General features: G+C 54.5%; 1 protein-coding gene across 4 annotated transcripts in view; it reads right to left on the bottom strand.

The window, feature by feature from the left end:
* Positions 1 to 10,788: 10,788 nt before the first annotated feature.
* LOC113179846 (phosphatase and actin regulator 1) overlaps positions 10,789 to 17,387 on the bottom strand; it is a 287,810-nt gene continuing 281,211 nt past the window's right edge. For all 4 annotated transcript variants that reach the window (XM_026384595.2, XM_026384593.2, XM_026384589.2 and 1 more), the window contains 3 exons: positions 16,218 to 16,358; positions 14,972 to 15,048; positions 10,789 to 14,108 (listed from right to left, as the gene is read on the bottom strand). In XM_026384595.2, coding sequence (XP_026240380.1) covers positions 14,093 to 14,108; positions 14,972 to 15,048; positions 16,218 to 16,358 — 234 coding nt within the window. In that variant the 3' untranslated portion in view covers positions 10,789 to 14,092. The remainder of the gene's footprint in view (positions 14,109 to 14,971; positions 15,049 to 16,217; positions 16,359 to 17,387) is intronic.

Below are 17,387 nucleotides of genomic sequence, written 5' to 3'. Positions count from 1 at the left end.
AATGACCCACCCCAAGTGCCCCAGCAGCCCTCAAGGCTCAGGCCTGGAGTCACGCCTGACTGGCAGCTGTCCCTCCCTAGTGACTGAGAACTTGGGCCGCACACTTCGCCTTCTTTCCCTGAGTGCCAGCCTAGGCAGTTCCAGCGTCCTCCCTCCCCGTGATGGGAGCCCACAGGAGCCCGAGGGAGGCACAGGCGGGAGGCGGACTGGGTGATCTGCTTCCAGGCTCCTGTCCCCCTCCTGGAGGTCTGGCTCCTTTGTTCCTGTCTTTGTCACTGAGACATGAAATAAATGTGCATAAACCTGCAGTTGGGAGCCAGGTACGGAGCGTCAGCTGCTGAGGAAGAAGCATGGCACCTGCCCTCTTGCAGCTTCTCGTCGTGCAGGGGAGACAGATTCTGCCCACGCCTGTTGTGTCCTGAGCTCCCCACGAGGGAGAAGGTGACCTGAGCCAGCCGGGAGCTCCAGGGCAGGTTAGCATTTCTCTGAGATGAGTGGGTTTTGTCCCCTCCCTCAATAATGGAAGAAGTGACAAGAACCTTGGACAGGGGAGGGGCCCGGAGCCTCTGCCCCCCGCACCCCGTTCTGCCACCTTCGCCCAGTGTTGTCTGTGTCCCAGTGTCCTGAGCCTCCCGCCCGGCTCTGACCAGCCCTCGTCCCCAGTGCTGGCCAGCACCAGGCCCAGTGGCTGTGAAGACGCTCTACACAAACATGGCGCTCCATGGAACGCCGGGTTTTATCAGCCCCGTTGGCAGCAGTAAACCTAGGACCGTCTACTCTGTCCTCAAAGCCCCTTGTTGACTTCTGAGCGGGAGTCGCTGTCCTTCCTCTGAGCTTGTGTGGTGTTTCCAACATCCCTGAAATTGGCTGTGTTCAATTTGCTTTCCCTCTTTTGCTTTTGGTGTTGGGGTGGAGTCCAGGCCCTTGCAGATGCTGGGCAAGTGCTCTCCCACTGAGCTGCAGCACAGACCAAACTTGGTTTTAAAAAAACCAAGTAATTGAACATGTTAATGTGGCATTTTGAGAAGTGTACACAACACATACGGATCAGATCAAGGTCATGGCTTCTCCATCAGCACATTCTCATGTCTTCGTGTTGGGAACATTCAAAATCCTATTAGCTATTTTGAAAGATTCAGCTAATTGTCGCCAACCCGTTATCCTCCTGTGCCACAGAAGGTCAGAAATGACCCCTCCTGCCAGCTGCGTCCTCTCTCTGCTGCAGTCTGCGGCATCTCTCGGCCCCTCCCTCCTCGGCCCCTTTGTCTTGAACTTTCCCTGTGGCTGGCTTTGCATGGGATTAAATTTCCAGTGTGGTTTCCTCTTTGGGACACAAGCCTCCTGCAGCGGGGCAGTGTCTGTTCCCACTCCACTTGATCCAGGCTGTGGCATGGTTTCCTCCCCCACTTGGCTCTCCACACCCACCTTGGGGTGAGCGGTCACTCACCCCAGTAGCATCCCGCCCCACTGAGGCTGCACCTCCCGTCTCTCAGCCCCCAGGGTACTCCATTGGCCCTTGCTGCCACACTGGTTTGAACAGGTGTCTTTATGCCCATCCAGCCCTGAGCTCCTCGAGGATAGAGATCACATCTTCTTCTTTCCCTACACGCTGAGCGCATCACCCAGCCCCTGTGGGCTTGCCAGGCGTCAGGACTCCTCCTGGTACAAGGCACAGAGCTGCCCCGGAGCTGGCTTCAAGGAGACTTCACTGTGAACACAGAGGTGAGCCTGAGATGCCAGAGAGGAGGGGAGGAGGCTGGGACAGGACTGACCAGACCCTGGACCCTGCCACCCTCCTGCCTGACCTGCCCAGCCTGTCGGTTGCAGTCTGGATGGCTCTGGTGGGACGTAACTTAGCCGGAGACACTAAGCTCACTGTCACCGATCCAGCCACAGGAGCCAGTCTCAATCCCTAAATCTGGGGAAAGAGGCTGGGGTACAGTTGGGGTCTGGTGCAGATGCATGTCTACCCGGAGCCCCCTGGGTTTGCAGTTCGTAGCGGATGGCCAGGGAGAGCATTGTTAAAGGGTCCAACGAGGACTGGGAAGACCCGCGGAAGCTCTCCACTCCACTTGACAGTTCTGTTGACCAGACACATGGCCGGCGGGCAGCCGGGGACAAGGGCCCTCCCACCTTGACCGGGTCTGTACTGTGGCTTACTGATTTCTGCCAGCCACTCTAGGTGACAGCCAGTCCTTCAGATGGGCACAGCGGAGCATCCCCCTGGCAGCTTTGGCCAGCCATCTCCTGTAGCCCAGTGGTTCCTCTGAGCATCGACACCAGGTCTGATTGTTCCTGAAGGCTGCCCATGTTGGCTCTGCCCTGCTCCGCGCCCCGCCTGGCTCATGTGGAGGGCTTGGAGGCTGGTGTGCATTCACCTCTGACTACTTAGGAGGAGGCACAGCTCCCCCAGGTGTCCAACAGCTGGGTCATTAAATGGCTGGGTCTGGCCAGCCTGGTGGCAGTTGGGTGACAAGTCACATGGAAGGCACACCTAGACTCCCGAAGCTGGAGGGGAGCCACAGACCAGCCGACCCACACAAGAGAGAAGCTCCCAGGTGCAGAGGGGGTTTGATGAGGTCTTGGTTGGTAGCTGAGCAGGTTCTAGAATCAAGCACCCCCGATACCATCTAGAGGGTGTCTCCTCAAGCCCGTCCCCCACCCTGGAACCCTGGCCCTATTTCTCTGAGCCTTAGAATCCCTTCATCTGGGCGAAATACTTCAGATGGACCCTCTAATCCTGGCTGGGTCCTTCCCTGTCCAGCAGGGGAGGGGATGATAGTAAGGCCACATCCCACAGAGGGCCACGTGCAGAGGGCCACACCAAGTCCTCGGATGAGTGCCTGGCACAGAATGAGTGCTCACTAAGTACTAGGTGCTCTTGTTTCACAAGGGCTTTAACGGACAACTTCTCAGAGCATGGCATTGTGACTCAGCCTCACTGAACAATAGGAGTCTTAGAGCAAATTTTTTCTGAGGTGTCGGGGAGTAGAGATCCACTCCTGCAGGGCACTGCACGGGAACAGGGTGTCTCCAATGTCGCTGTGCATGGGGGTCCCCTGGGGGTGGTGAAGGGCAGATTCTGAGTCAGGGCTGGGGTGCCGCATTGCTAACAAGCTTTTGATGATGCTGTTGCTGCTGGTCCTTGGGGACCACAGTTGGAGTAGCAGGATCTAGAGAATGTAAATTTCATCAAATATAAGATGTGACCCTGATTGCTAAAGAGAAATGTCACTTGCCAGTGCCCTTTTCCATTTTAAAATGATTACTGTGACCTCATTTCTAAGGTAGTGCCAAAAGGTTATACAGCACTTCATCAACCCAGGGTGTCACCCCAGCACTGAGCTGGGGTGTTACCGAGGCATTGCTCTCTCCCCACTGGGCCACTGGATGTGGTCTGGCTGTAACCTTATCACAGATCAGCTCATTACCAAGTTAACATCTACCACGCACCTTAGGGTCACTCACCCATTACCCACCTTCCCCTCTTTTTCTTACTAACTAGGCCCCACCTTTATTTGAGGCTGGTATATGTTGATGAAACTATTTCTTAGACTCCTTTGTCAAAAGAGATGGTCAAGGTGGAAGGCAGAGTCATTAGGCAGAATTTGTAGACAAGGTTCTTAAAGAGGATTTACTCAGCTGGCAGGTAATCTTTCCATCCTCCTGCCTGGAACACATACACAATGACTGGCACTTTAGCAGCTGTATCGGAACATGCAGCAACTTCCATAATAAAATAAGATTGGTGGTCACAGAGGGCCCAGTCCCTGACCTAACCAACTCCATTTTGTCCCTCTCTCTGAATCCCCTTTTAACTTTTCTTCCCTTATGAGCTACTTTGTTCTGCAGTTACCTTGGATTCCAGGAACAACAGGTCTGATTAATAAGCATCTTTACATCAGGGACCGAAACTACCCCTGAGCCATGGCGAACCTCCCAGAACAGATCACCACATGATGAGATAGGGTCCCTGAGCGGGAGCCGTTACCCCCTGACAGAGCTGAGGCTGTCCCCTAAGCAGGAGCAATGATCTCACAATGGGAACAGTCGCCCCCTGAGTGCAGATGGCCTTCTCAGAGCTTCGCAGAATCAGTCCTGAGATAATGGTCAACCAGACCAGCCCGGCCAGGATGTCCTATCCGCCAGCTCTGTGAATGCCCAGCTGTACAAGGCCCCAGCCCTGCCTCTGTCCCCCTTTCTCTAAAGCCTCAGGGTTCTGCCAGTCCATGGAGACAGACCTCTGTCGGCCACTGTGGCCTGACACCTGTGCTCCTGGCACGGCCACACTGATTCAAGCTCCTCTCCTGCCTCCACCACGCTCGTCTCTTTGACTGGCACATTGGGATGGGTGGCTGAGCCTGGTGTGTTGGGACCCCTGGGGTTGGGACCTTCCCCAAAGGACCCCAGAAACAGGGGGGCAGAATAGATCTGTGACATATCAGTGGTGTCCCAAGGCCATCACAGAAGCTCTCCCTTAACTCTAGACTTCTTTTAAATAAATTTTTTAAAAATGCCCAAAGCATGATTTATTCCAGTCACAGTTGGGTGAGTTTCCAGTGCTGAGCGCTGCCCAACCCCATGCTAACCCACGCCACCAGAGCAGATGCAGGACACAGGTTCCCTCTGTCTAGAACTATCGTCCTCTGACCCCTCTCCGCAGGACATGTTAGCTATTTGGGGACAAGAGGACTGAATTGAGTCAGAATCCTGGAGTTCTCAACTCTGCTATTTCCTGTGTGCTGTGTTCCTTGTAAGCCTCTGTCCCCTCCCCTGGAGTGACCGGCACAATGTCCCAGTGCAGAACTTGTCGCACTGGTGTTGAGTGGGTGTGTCTCAGGAAGTGACCCAGGGGACAGATGGAAGGATGCAAAGCAGAGAGTCACGCTGACAGAGCAGAGGGTGGCACCAGCAGTGACACACTTTCTGGCGCTTTCTTTTGTGTGCCCACCTTGATGTCTGAGGACTGCAGAGCAGGCTGCCTCCACTGCCACCAGGGCTGGGCTCAGTGTCCCTGCAGGTATCGATGTCCTGAGGGTTGTCTGCAGGGAGGCCAGGGCAGCACCAGCAGCATTGAGAAGGGCCTTGAGAAACCCACCTCCCAGCCCCTGAGCTCAGTGCCAGGCTGCCAGTGAACATGTCAGCTGCCCTCATTGCACGGCTGCTGACTCCAAACGACTGTCCACTGACTGTCCCCTAGCAGCGTGCTCCAAGCTGGCCAGAGGTTCCTACTGATCATGAGAGAGAATGGGCTCTCCTGTTCATGGGAGCCCACGGAAGGTGTTTTCAACCACAGCAGAACCACCCACACCCCAGTGGTCCAAACCAAGACCTCCAATTTCTCTCAGCCGTGCTCCAAACCCAGGGCCACCAAACCTGGGACCACCATCCTTTGCCTTCCCCTGCCCCCGCCCCAGTCAACTGGTCTGGCACCTGCACTGTTTCTGCTCATGTGTAGTTGCCAGTTCCTGGAGCGCAAAACCACGATTGCACAGTGAACTGAAAATAGGAAGAGATGAGCTCACTTCCGCACAGGGTGTGACCAGAGACCAAAATAGTATGAACCGCTCAGGGCTCGCTCCAGTGGGTCTTAGGTTTTTGCCCAGCTGCTAGATGGTCTGAAACAAGCCTGCCTTTCCTTACTGTGGTCTGTTCCTAGATTTAAAAATGTAATGGGATTGAATTAAGGCCCACGCGGCGCACAGCACACGCAGGGCTGTCTCCTTGATCATGTATATAAAAGCAAACAGCACTGAGTGTACGTTCTAGGTTTCCTTTAAAAACAAAATTGTAACCTTTTTTTTTCTTTAAAACGTAAAAGGGAGGATATGCTCACAGAGGATCAAAGGCACCCAGGACATGAGGTCTGCCATGACCAGTGGCTCTTCTCCACACACCAGCCCCAAGCCCCTTCCTTGGAGCCAACTTCGGTTAGCCAAACAGTGAACCAGTTATTGTATTTTTCTAGGAAGAAAGAAGGGGTTTGTCCTGTCTGCTGTGGGGTTGTCGTCACCCAGCCAGGGAGCACGAGCTGGAGAGTCCAGGAGAGCCTGCCTCAGTGGGGTGGACGTGGAGCAGTGGGCGAGGGCTTGGCTGGGGGCTGGCAGAGGTGATGGTTGGCATTTTAACAGTGGCTTGGGGAAGTGTCCCCATCACCCCAACAACAAGGCAGCACACAGTCTGGAAGAGGCCAGCCCCTTGGCAGGTGGTGTTTTGGCCACTTTAACCCCAGGCCCTGTACAGCCAGCACACTGGGGCTTTGTGGTGGGGCCGAGTCTTCCAGGAGGCTCAGGTGTTGAGCACAAAGCCCCAGATGTGCCCTTAGTGAGCCCAGCTGATGGGGGGACAGGCCATGGGGCTTCTGAAAGGGACCAAAGCCTCTCCCCTAATTCCATCCATGGCAGGGTAGAGGGTAGCCAAATCAGTGCGTGCAGTAGGTCTCTGTGTGGCCGCAGGCACTGCTTGTCTTCTGGGTGGAGATTCTGAACACACAGGTCTTCTAAAGAGGCAGCCTCTCATGAACCCAAGACCCCAGAGGACAAGGTGGCAGTGGCAACGTCCCATCAGGGAGCCTGTCCCTCCCTCCCGCCACGGCTGCTGTTGCTCTTTTTTTTGTTGTTGTTATTACAGGAACAGCAGCAGCAATGATGTCACCACGCAGGAAAGGCTGCACCTCAGAGACCTCCTGGTAGGCAGGAATGAAGAAGAGCAATGGGCTCCGGGTCTCCTGCTCAATGGAGGATGCACGTGAGCTGGCTGGAAGAGGGATGAGCATTCATCTGTGTTTGGGGTCTACTAATCTCTTCTCTTCTGCAAACAGATTGATTTAACAAGGCCCCTCTGCCTTCATCTGGGGTGTCGCCCCTGGACACCCTGGATGGTCATGCTTCCCATGATGAAATATGGAGAGCATTCCTTGATTAAGAGCAGAACCCCCCCCCCCCCTTTTACCAGAAAACAGTCCCCAGGAAAGGAACTGGGTGCTCATGCAGTGAATAAGCATCTGGCGTGTTCTCTGCCTGGCAGCCCGCTGCTCTGCTGCCTTTGCTGTGGCTCTAGGTAGGACCCACACAGCGCCAGGGCCTCGTTCAACACTGTGTCCCTTGCAGGAACTCATAAATATTGGCTGGCTGTCCAGTGGCCATGGGTGTTGAGAGCCACAGTTTAGTCGAAATGATGCCTGGCATTTTGCTAGAGGGAATGGTTGAAAGTGACCCTGCTCTGGGATTAGGGTGGATCCTGCTGGGATTAGGGCGGATCCTGTGCCTGCTACTTTGGAGTTCCCCTTGAGTTCTCTCGGGGGTCAGGGAGAATTGGCTCACGGAGCCCAGTGGAGGGAGTGTGTTCCCGGGAAGTGTGTGTAGAGTGCTGGTGAGAGTTCGGGAATAAAGAGTTGCTGTTTGAACCTACTTGGTTATTTTGTGCCCAGCCAGACTGTGGCACATGGGAGGTCCCTATGGCAGGAGACTCAGCCTAATCACAGATGGGCAGCACAGGGGTGGGGGCCGCTGTAGACTGGGTGGTCTTGCCTGGTCCCTGGCACCAGAGGACCCGCCTCAGGACGAGGCAGCCAGGATAACTGAATGGACCCAGAGAGAGTGAGAACCCGGGACAGGGGAGCACAGCAACGTGTGCCTCAGCCTAGCTGGGACATGGGGGCTGTTTCTTCAGAATCTTGGGGATCTGGTTTGGAAGCCACTCCACCTCTGAGTGTCTCTAAGTTGCTGTTCCAGGGCTGGATTTTGTGGTCAGTGACTAATGTGCAGGTGCCTGGCCTGCAGCGTGGGAGCAGTGCTAACAGTAATCGAGCGTCCAGGCAGCCAGAGTCAGAAATTGGGGGTGCCAAGGTGCCAGGTGCCAACTGTTGTTCATACTGGGCTTTGGGGGGCATTCCACAACTATCCTGGCTCCCCATGAGCATTTCAAGATCAGTTAAGTGAGGCCCCTCTTGGAATCCTTCTGGAAAACTTAGGTGCTCAGTCTCCCAAGTCCCTGGTTAAGTCCTGGTTGTCCCTGTGGTGGCTTCCTCAGCAGGGCCACATCAACAGCCCCCTGGCAATCCTCTAGGGTCACTTATCAGAAGGGTCTTCTCAGGGAACCCAATGCAGGGGGACTGGAAAAGGATGGGAAGGGAGGCTGGAGAAGGGTCAAGAGCCACACTGCAGAGCTGGGATTTCATCAGAGACGGGCAGAGGGGTTTCACCAGGGGGTGAGCAGGTCTGTCTGGCAATGGTGACTCTGGCAGCAGGATCAGACGCAGTGAGGCCACAGGAAAGGAGACAGGGCTGCCATCGCCCAGGTGGGAGACGAGGGCCTAATTAAAGAGCAGGAGGCTGCCTAGGGAGGATTAGCTTCTAGAACTCACTGGCAGGTGCTCAGGACCAGCTGGAAGTGGAATGCAGAAGGTGACCTTAGGTGATGCCAGTCACTGCAACAAGAAATAGGAGAGGAGGGAGGGGACTGGCAGGAGGTGGGATTTAGGGTCATAGCCTGGGCATGTTGAATTTGAGGCTCTGCCTGGAAACACGGACGCCAACAAAAGAACTCATAGGTAGTCAGGCCTACCTGTATGTCAGACAGACTGACATCGGATCCTCCTAACAGCCCCATAGAATAGGCACTGGGTGCAGTCAGTCCCCTTTTGCAGATGAGAAAGTGAGACAAGATAAATTAAATAACTTGCCCCAAGTTGCACAACCAGGAAGGGCCAGGGCCAGGGCTAGGACTTGACCCCAAGCCTTCTGGGCTCAGAGCCATGCACTGCTAACACCAAGCTACACTGCTGCTTTGTGATGTTGGGAAAGCTGGGTCCGGAGCTCAGGGCAGATTCAAGCTGCAGCCTTAGACAGACATCGGAAGCCAGGATTGTGGGGGAGATGGCTCGGGACCCGTGGAGAGGGAGCCAGAGAGCGTGTGTGGTGTCCAGCTTGGTCTCTGGGTTAATGGCAGAAGTAACCCCACCAGGGAAGCACCTTAAAATGTGGGGCACCTTGGGAATGTGGGGCAGGGTCTTAGGCATAGCTGGTTGAAGCCGCTTCAGGATGAGGCCTCAGGGGGCACTGGGAAGGGTGGCTCCCCAGGGGACCAGTCTGTGGCAGGCACTTGCAGTCCAGTCGACTTAGAGGAATCCCAACTCTTCTCCAGGAGACTGGCCCCCGTGGGCCTGCCCACAGCTTCCTCTTTCCTGAAGACTCAGTCTAGTGTTTTAAAAATTCCCCAAACCCTGAGCTGATGAACTGGAGGAGGCTTGAGAACGTCTCATGTGAAGTGTTGAGGAAACTGAGGCCTGGAGAAATCGAGGGACGTCACGCAAACTGTCCTATGAGGTGTAGCAGCAGAGGCATGACTCTCTCTGGGGAGACTGTGTGACCACACCCTCCCTCCCCTTCCCGGCCGTTTTCCTTCCCTCTTGCCTGGCAGAGCCTTTGGGGGCTTCTTGAAGCTTTTGCTTTTTAGCCCTTTTTCCCCCTTGGAAAGCTGCAGGCAGGTTCTGCAGTTCATAAGCCAGAAGAGGAAGAGGGAGGGAGAAAACTCAGGCCGGGAGCTGGAAGCTTGCTGTCCCACACCTGCCCTGCTGCTTCAGCCTCCGGGCTCCAGTGCTGTGGGCCTGCACAGGTGCCTGGCACCGTGCTGCGAATCCTCCAGGACTCACCCAGCGATGGCTTGGCTGCTGTTCCTCAGCAAGGAAACAGGCAGAGCCTGTGGTCATCAGAGGTCCTTGCCAGGGAAACGTGGCTGTCTTTGGGCCGTCCTCCCTAGCGCCCATGACTCAGAAGGTTGATCCTTTTCCCAGTAGGACCAGCGGCCCTGAAGCCTACAGACTTGGGCCACACCCACCCTGCTGATGGGCACCTGCACCTTAACAAGAGCCCCAGATGATTCGTATGCAGCTCCCACTCTATTCCTCTTCCCTAGAAAAGTTTCCTCCATTGCCGGGACCAGGATGTGTCATCCAGCAACCTCACCCCTCTCCTCGTGCTGCTGCTCCTGTTTCCCCCCAGATCCTCAAGGAGGCAATTTAGCAATGGTAGTTATGCAAAAAGCTCTTTGCTTTATAGGACAAATACCAGGCTTTCCAAGGAGATAGAAGTCTATACCAGGGGGAGTTGGTTCCAGGACCACCCCTGCCCCTGTGGACACCAGTGCTCAAGTCCCGCAAGTAAAAGGCCTGCACTGAATTCCCCACACCCTCCTCCGTGCTTGGCCCATCTCTAGATGACTTCTACTACCTAGTGCCACACAGACGCCGTGTAGGTAGTCGTTACACAGTGCTGCTTAAGGAATAATGACAAGAAAAAAGTCTGCATGATCATTCTGATTTTTGATCCATGGTTGGTGGAATCCACAGACATGGATGGAGTGACAGGGCATTAGTGACAGGAACCCCAAAGGTTCCCAAGTCATTATGGCTAAAGACCATCTGATCCCTAATTCTACTGAGATGACCCGAGTCATTAACAAAAAGCTCCCCGACCCGGGGAATTCAAGGACACCACAGTTGGGCAAACCATTTTAGGCATTCCAAACATTAAGGGCAATTCCCTAGTGGACAAGAAGTCTTCTAGAAACTTCCTTCCCCAGCATTTCCTGGTGCAGGAGGTGGCCCCCACGTGTTCCCTGACTGGCCCTGTTTCGCTGATGAGGACCAACCCGCCTTCCCCAGCCCAACAGTCTATCTTGGTGTTTCCTTTTGATGGATGATAAAACACACAGGAGTCAATTTTTTTTTTTTTTAGACTTTTTTGTTTTGGTTTGTTTTTAGAGAAACTGCATACATCATCAGAGACAAACAATAATTTAAATACCATGCAGTTTCTGTATGTACAAAACCCAGGCCGTAGAGATCCAGTTTAATTTGTGTCGTATGTACATCGTCTCCCTCATACAGCCGTCATCTGTGAAGTGGAGCCCGGGAGGGCACGGATTGACGGTCGCCACACTCACACCTATACAAAGACAAACTATGTACACACACCCAGGAAGCAACTGGAGAAAGCAACCGGTTTGGGGGTTAACAGACCAACGGGAAGGAAAAGTCACGGCAGGTGACCTTTACCCACCGGCCGTGCACGGGGGAGCCTGCAGCTCCCTTCATGGAAGCCACACACCACGATGTTCATTCGGCAAATATAAATACATGTTCATAAAGCGGGAGAAAAATAAACCCAAAGCTTTCCTCATGTTCAACGCCTCGTCCTTGGTAGTTTCTCTAATCGGACAGAAAGGCGAATGTTTCAAAAGTGTTGCAGGGCTCGGGGGCCTTGGGGATGAGGTTATCAGAATTTTGAGAAAGGAAGTTGGCCAATGGCTGCATCTTTTTTCATTCAGGGGGGGTTGGGGTTGGGCTTGGAGCCATGTCTAGTTTCGAGAGGGACAGAATTTGAGATAATACACGCTTCCCTCTCCCACGAATCCAGATGACACCATGCCCCGCTGGGAACGTACATGCCCCAACTCCAAAACTGCAGTACTTCCAGAAAAGTGATGCATTTTAAACCGTCTAGCCCATCTCTTCCCCCGCCCCCAATGAGTGTCCAACTGTCATCTTGGAAGGTAGCACAAGTTGCTTCGGTGTCATAACAATGTGGCCAGAAAAATGTGGGTAGATGATCTCCCTAAAGACCTGGAGGTTTACAGGGAGATAGCAGAGGCCCTGTCCTGCAGGCCCCTGGGGTTGCTGAGGCTAAGAGCCACCTAGAGTGGGCTTGAGAGAGCTGATCCTGAAGGTGGGTGGCCTTTCAGGGACTGGGAGGTGCACCCCTCAGTCTGAGAAAGTGACTTGTGGGAAAGGGTGCCCTGCAGGAGGAGGAGTGGAAATGGACTGCAACCCTAGGGCACTTTGGGTGGCCCACCCGGGCTGCTGGCTGGCTACAGGGAGCGGGATTTGGTCTTTCTATTCCTAGGGAATTTGAAGGCCCAAGACCCAAGGCCAGCAGGGATGCCAGGGGCCTTGGTGGGAGGAGTCTAGTCAGCGGAATGCATTCCCTGAGGACTCACTCCTGGCCAGGGGCAGGCCCGACTGTCAGGCCACAGGGCACCACGTGCCACTTTTGAAGCTCAGCTGCTGGTTAGAGGGAGTGCGGGCCTCAAGCCCGGGCAGGCAGGCACCTCTGCCTTGAAGGGGTGCCTGCCCCACCTGCCCTAGAGAAGTTCAACACAGGAGCCAAGCATCATCTGTCATTCCATTCGAACATTCAAACTGTCAGTAAGCCTTTCGGGAAGACATTTTCCCTGAATACCTCTCCCGACTGCAGGAACTATTCAGATTCAACATTCAAAGAAAAAAGAAAGATCTAGTGATGGTGTCCAGTGATGGTGATGGTGATGGTGCCTGCCCTTGGGCTGGGCAGAGGCGTGCGCGCTCCAGAGGCGCAAGGAGACCAGCGGCTGGGGGCACTGCCTGCAGAGCTGCCCTGAGCTCTCCCCCACATTTGTCTGGCTCCTGCTTGGTGCTGCCCACGGAGCCGTTAAGGCTGTAGAAAATTCAACAGCCCCAGAGATGGGTGTTGCATCCCAAGGGTTCCTGGTCCCCCCTGGTTTGAGTGGGGACTTGTTGACTCTTTTTTGGGATGGCCAGGCCGGTAGCTGGCATCCTTCTAAACCCTGGGCGCGTGGGGTGGAGAGCGAGCCAGGGCCTAGAGGGACCATGGTGGCTCTGGATCCTCCACAGAAGGCAGGGAGAGCTCTGCTCGGAAAGAAAAGTGGGTGTTCTGGGCCTCGCTGGGATCCTGGGTAGGGTTTGTGGGTGTCCTTACTTCACCGCACACCCAAACCCGGTGTCCCTGCCGACAGAGGATTGCTTCTCTGTGGTCCCGGTGTGCAGGACGACGGTTGGAGACTCATCTCCAATCACCCTGCATCACAAGAGAGACAGGCCTCTCTCTGGATCAATGGAGCAGGAAGAGAGGGACACTTTGGCAGGCGTGCCTGGCATCTGCCCAAACCTGGCACGTGCTTAAATCTGGGCTTCTCTGTGGAAGCTTTTCAGTGCAAAGAAGGGAGAACAAGAGGCCATAGAGTGGCACTGGGACTCCAGTCCCTCGGTGGCTGGGGAGCCAGGCTTACAGGAAGGGCTTCTGGCCTCCACACATTGGTCCTGGGCTCAGAGGACCGATGACTTCCAAGTCACACCACCCCGACTCTGGGTGCACAGGAAAAATGAACCCTGGCCAAGCAGAGCTTCCGACCAGCCTTGCTAGACTTCTCTGTCTGGCTCCACTTAGTGCCTGTGCTGCCTGAGCGAGGGCTGACCCCAGCTTGCATGGCCCCACGCTGTCTGCACCCTCAGACGCCTGGACATCATGGGAGTACCTTAGCCATGGCATTTGTGTGACACTGGGTGGGCCAATTAATTAGAACTGAGCAGATGACAACTCCCGCTTTTGAAACCAGAGTCTCTTGCGAGGCGGCTCGGCTCAGGCTGAGGGGGCAGGATGGGCGCTGCCTGCCAGCCTTCCGCCCCTACAGCACCCACCTGAGGACCCACAGACAGCCACAGACTCCCCCAGAACCCCCTGGGAAAAGGCCCTTCCATTCTGTTCACTGCGGGGATGATGGCCGAAGAGAAAGGACCAGGCCACGGAGAAGCCCTCCCCGGCTCTCAGCACCTCCCTCCTCGGGGACCCCCAGAGTGCCTGGCGCACCTGGCCAAATCTAGAAGGCCATCCGGACTGACAGCTGGGCACAGTCTCTGAGACAAGCTCATGCCTCCGCCTTCTTTCCACTCAGGTGACAGACCCTTATGAGGAAGGGTTTCACTGGAGACCAGGTGAGCGTGCTGCCTGCCGGGCGCCGATGGCGAGGATGAGGACAGCTGGGCCTCCGGGAGGTCTTCCGCCAGGGCCCTGCCACCGGTGGGACGCGTTTCGGCACCCGCAGTGATGCCAGCAGCTCTGACCGTGCAGTGGTCACCATCACGTTTCCGCACAGAGAATCCTGATTGCGTTTCCTTTTATTTTTCTTCTTCTTCTTTTTAAAAAAAGGCAGTTCAGAAGATTTACATCGTAATGGGGAAGTGAATAAATACCAGCACTTATGGTTCTTATAAATTTATGTTTTGAAGACAGCATAGCACTCAAGAGGAATTTAACTGTTAAGGTCGATGGAACCTAGGAGACAAAGAACTTCATCAGGACCGCGGGGCCGCCGGGGCCTGGCACCTGGCAGTGCCACCCTCCCGTCCTCAGACACCCGGGTTGCAAGAGTGACAGGAAGGTACGAGCCTCCCAGACCCTCCCCCTGGTACCTGAACTTCACCCCAACTCACCCCTGGTTTGGGGACAGTTTAACTGGACCTCCTGGGGCCCAGAGTGAGCAGCCCTGGTGACCCTGGGGGCTCAGCAGCAAGGTGGGAGGGGCCCAGATGGTGACTCTGAGTCCAGATTCCACATATTGGCTAAGACCTGGTTCTCTAAATGACCGCCAAAGGAGAATAAGTAGAATCAAGTCGGTGGCTTTGTCTCTAACTAGCCACGTGACCTTCATTTCTCCGTGCCTCAGTTTCCCCAAATGACATCCCACAAAGCTGTCTGGGAGAACAGCAGCACAGAGCAGCAGAAGTGAGTCTGCGTGGGAAGGCCCATATGGATCTGATGGGCCGTACACTGCAGGGGTCTCTTCTCCTCGGCTTGTTCATAAAAACCGCCTCGGTTCGGGGCGATTGGCAATCTGGGGTTTGTCAGAGTGTTCATTTGAAGGAAGGGAGAAGCAGGTTTGGAGAAGGTTGCTTCGTGTCAGGGCCTTCAGCATTCCTTGGGCGAGTTCTGGCCACCTAAAGTAGGCCTTCATGTTGACCAACCTCTCATCTCTCCTCACCAGGCACTTACCCAACCATAGGTGACCCGGGAGCAGACAGGAGACGTTTTGTTTGGAAGTAAACTTTGCAATTTCAAGAGTGTGTGTGTGTGTGTGTGTGTGTGTGTGTGTGTGTGTGTTGGGGGGGGAGAACAAACAGAAACCCTTTGATACTGACCTTGTTAAGTGTCTACTCAATTCATGAACTTCCATTTCAGTGCTTTTAAATTCATTGAGCTCTTTCCGAATGGCAGCCTGGAAGGGAGAGCAGACTGTTAGGAGGCCGGGGGCAAGGGGTGGGGGGACAGAGGGACCCCTTTCCACTGCACATCACACAACACCTTCTTCTTCCACAAAGCCACACAACTGTGTGAAATACCTTTTCAGTGGAAGGGGACAAAATCACCCGAGATGTCCTTTAGAACCTTGCAAGATTGCCTTTCTTAGGGGAAGCTGACCTCGCACAGCGAGGTCCTGCATTTGATGTGTCTTAAGGTCTGTGCTCTCTCTTTGTCCCCTTAGGTTACAAGAATGGCAGACACACTGGCTGCACCCTCCTGAGCTTTGAACATCCCCTCCTGGGTGCAGAGGACAGAGCCCTTCATGTGAAGGTCGGTGATGAGCCTGCAGCCTCATGCTCTTGAACTGTTCTGTGCCTAGACCAGTGTCATTCTGTCCCTCTGGGCACCCCCTCCCAGGCTGCCTGCTCTAGTGTGAATGTGTCCCTGAGAAGTTCACTTGGTGGAAACTCAATTTCTACTGTGGGCCTTTGACTGAGCTGCAGAGGGGAAGAGAAAGGGGCCCAGCCAGTGAGAGGAGTTGAGACCCCAAGGGTCCATCCGTGAACTTTTAGTTGGGGTCTTTAAGAAGTGTTCAGATCATGAAGAGGGACTAATGTCTTTATCTAGGAATGGGACTAGTTACTGCCAGCATGGACTGTCATAAGCAAGGCTACCCGCTGTGTTTTGTCTCTAACATGTACCTACTTCCTTTTCCAACTTCTGCCATAAAATGGAGCAGCATGAGGCCCTCACCAGGTGTGGCTGCCCAATCTTTGAAGGAAGTGAGAACCTCCAGAACTGAGTCCAAATACACTTCTTTCCTTATAACATCATTCAGTCTCAGGTATCCTGTTATAGCAACAGAAAATGGACTAAGGCGGTGCCCTTCCTCTTTCTGTAACTCCAGCACAGTATCACTGTCTGTCTTGTGAGTAGTCAAGCACACATTCACCCAGAGCTCCTGGGAAAAGGCATGGAGGAAGTTGCACTATTAGAACCCAGCTCTCGGCACCCATCATGGGCTAGGGTGGAGATTTTACTGCAGTCTAACAGGCTCCCCAGTGGCAAGCAAGAAGCCCCACACAAGACCCTGCTGCCACCCTCCAGGGACTCCCCTCCCTCCTCTCCACCCACTCTGCTTACTTTGTCTGCAGCTGTGAGGCGGGTCCACGGCTTGTCTGCCCTCCGATCATAATCCTGAGCGTCAGCCACCTCCACGTAGTCGCTGAAACGGATGAGGATTTTCCTTTCTCGAAGTTCTTCTACTGTGGGCCTTTGACTGAGCTGCAGAGGGCAAGAGAGAGGGGCCCAACCGGTGAGAGAAGTTGAGACCCCAAGGGTCCATCCATGAACTTGCAGGAGTGGAAAATGAGGTCCTGCAGAGAGGCCCCCGACGCTTCACACAGCCAGTCCAGACAGGGCCCTGTGGGGACCAAGGGCTCCCGACTCCTGGAACTGGACTTCTCCGGGCTCTTGGACCTTTTTGACCCCTTTCCGTACCTCCAGGTCTGTACGGCTTGACGCCAGCCTGGCTCTTCCTTCACAGTTCTGCTGTGTTTTGGTCTTTGTAAGAAGGCTGGCTTTTTGTGTGGCTGTGGGTGCCTGTTCTGGACTTTTCTGCGTCCTTCACCCACCAGATGGCAGTCACCTTGTACAATAATTCTGTCTTATTTTGAACGTGTGAATCCACATCCTGTGCAAATTGAGGGCTCTCTTCAAGATGGGTTTGCAATACATTTTACACATGCATGTGTGTGTACATGTGTGCATGTGCATGTGTCTTAGACACCCACAAAAGTGTATGTACAGACATACTCAAGAAGGGCCAATGAAAGGTCAGTGGACAAAGGCACAGCTGAGTGGGGGCAGAGCTGGCCCTGTTCGTGCCGAGGAAGGCTCCGGCTGGGCCCCCGGGGGCTAGTGAGGAAGGACTGCGAGAGGGAGGACGAAGCCATGTTTACTTAGTCACCTCCTGATATTGCCCCCATGGCCCTCTCTCTGTCCTTGAACAACACGGGGTTGACATTTCTATTATCTTCACCTGTCACAGGTTTATTTCTTCTGGGGCAACACAGTCACCTCTTTGAGGATGCTGTCAATTCACATTCAACCAGTGTTATTTAAGAACACCTTTCCCTCCAGGCCTGAGATGGTGCTCAATGCTATTAATACAAGACGTAGTCAGATGGAGGTTTACCACTCAGGCCCACCGAACGCCCACCCCCCACCTCCTCCTCCTCCTCCCCCACCACCACCAGGGCTGCTCTGACTCCACCCTGCGGCAGCTGCATCTTCCTCTGGGCCAGGAGTGGG

The sequence above is a fragment of the Urocitellus parryii genome, chromosome 8, assembly GCF_045843805.1.
Source record: "Urocitellus parryii isolate mUroPar1 chromosome 8, mUroPar1.hap1, whole genome shotgun sequence".
NCBI classification, from domain to species: Eukaryota; Metazoa; Chordata; class Mammalia; order Rodentia; family Sciuridae; genus Urocitellus; species Urocitellus parryii.
This window is presented reverse-complemented; position numbering and strand designations above follow the sequence as displayed.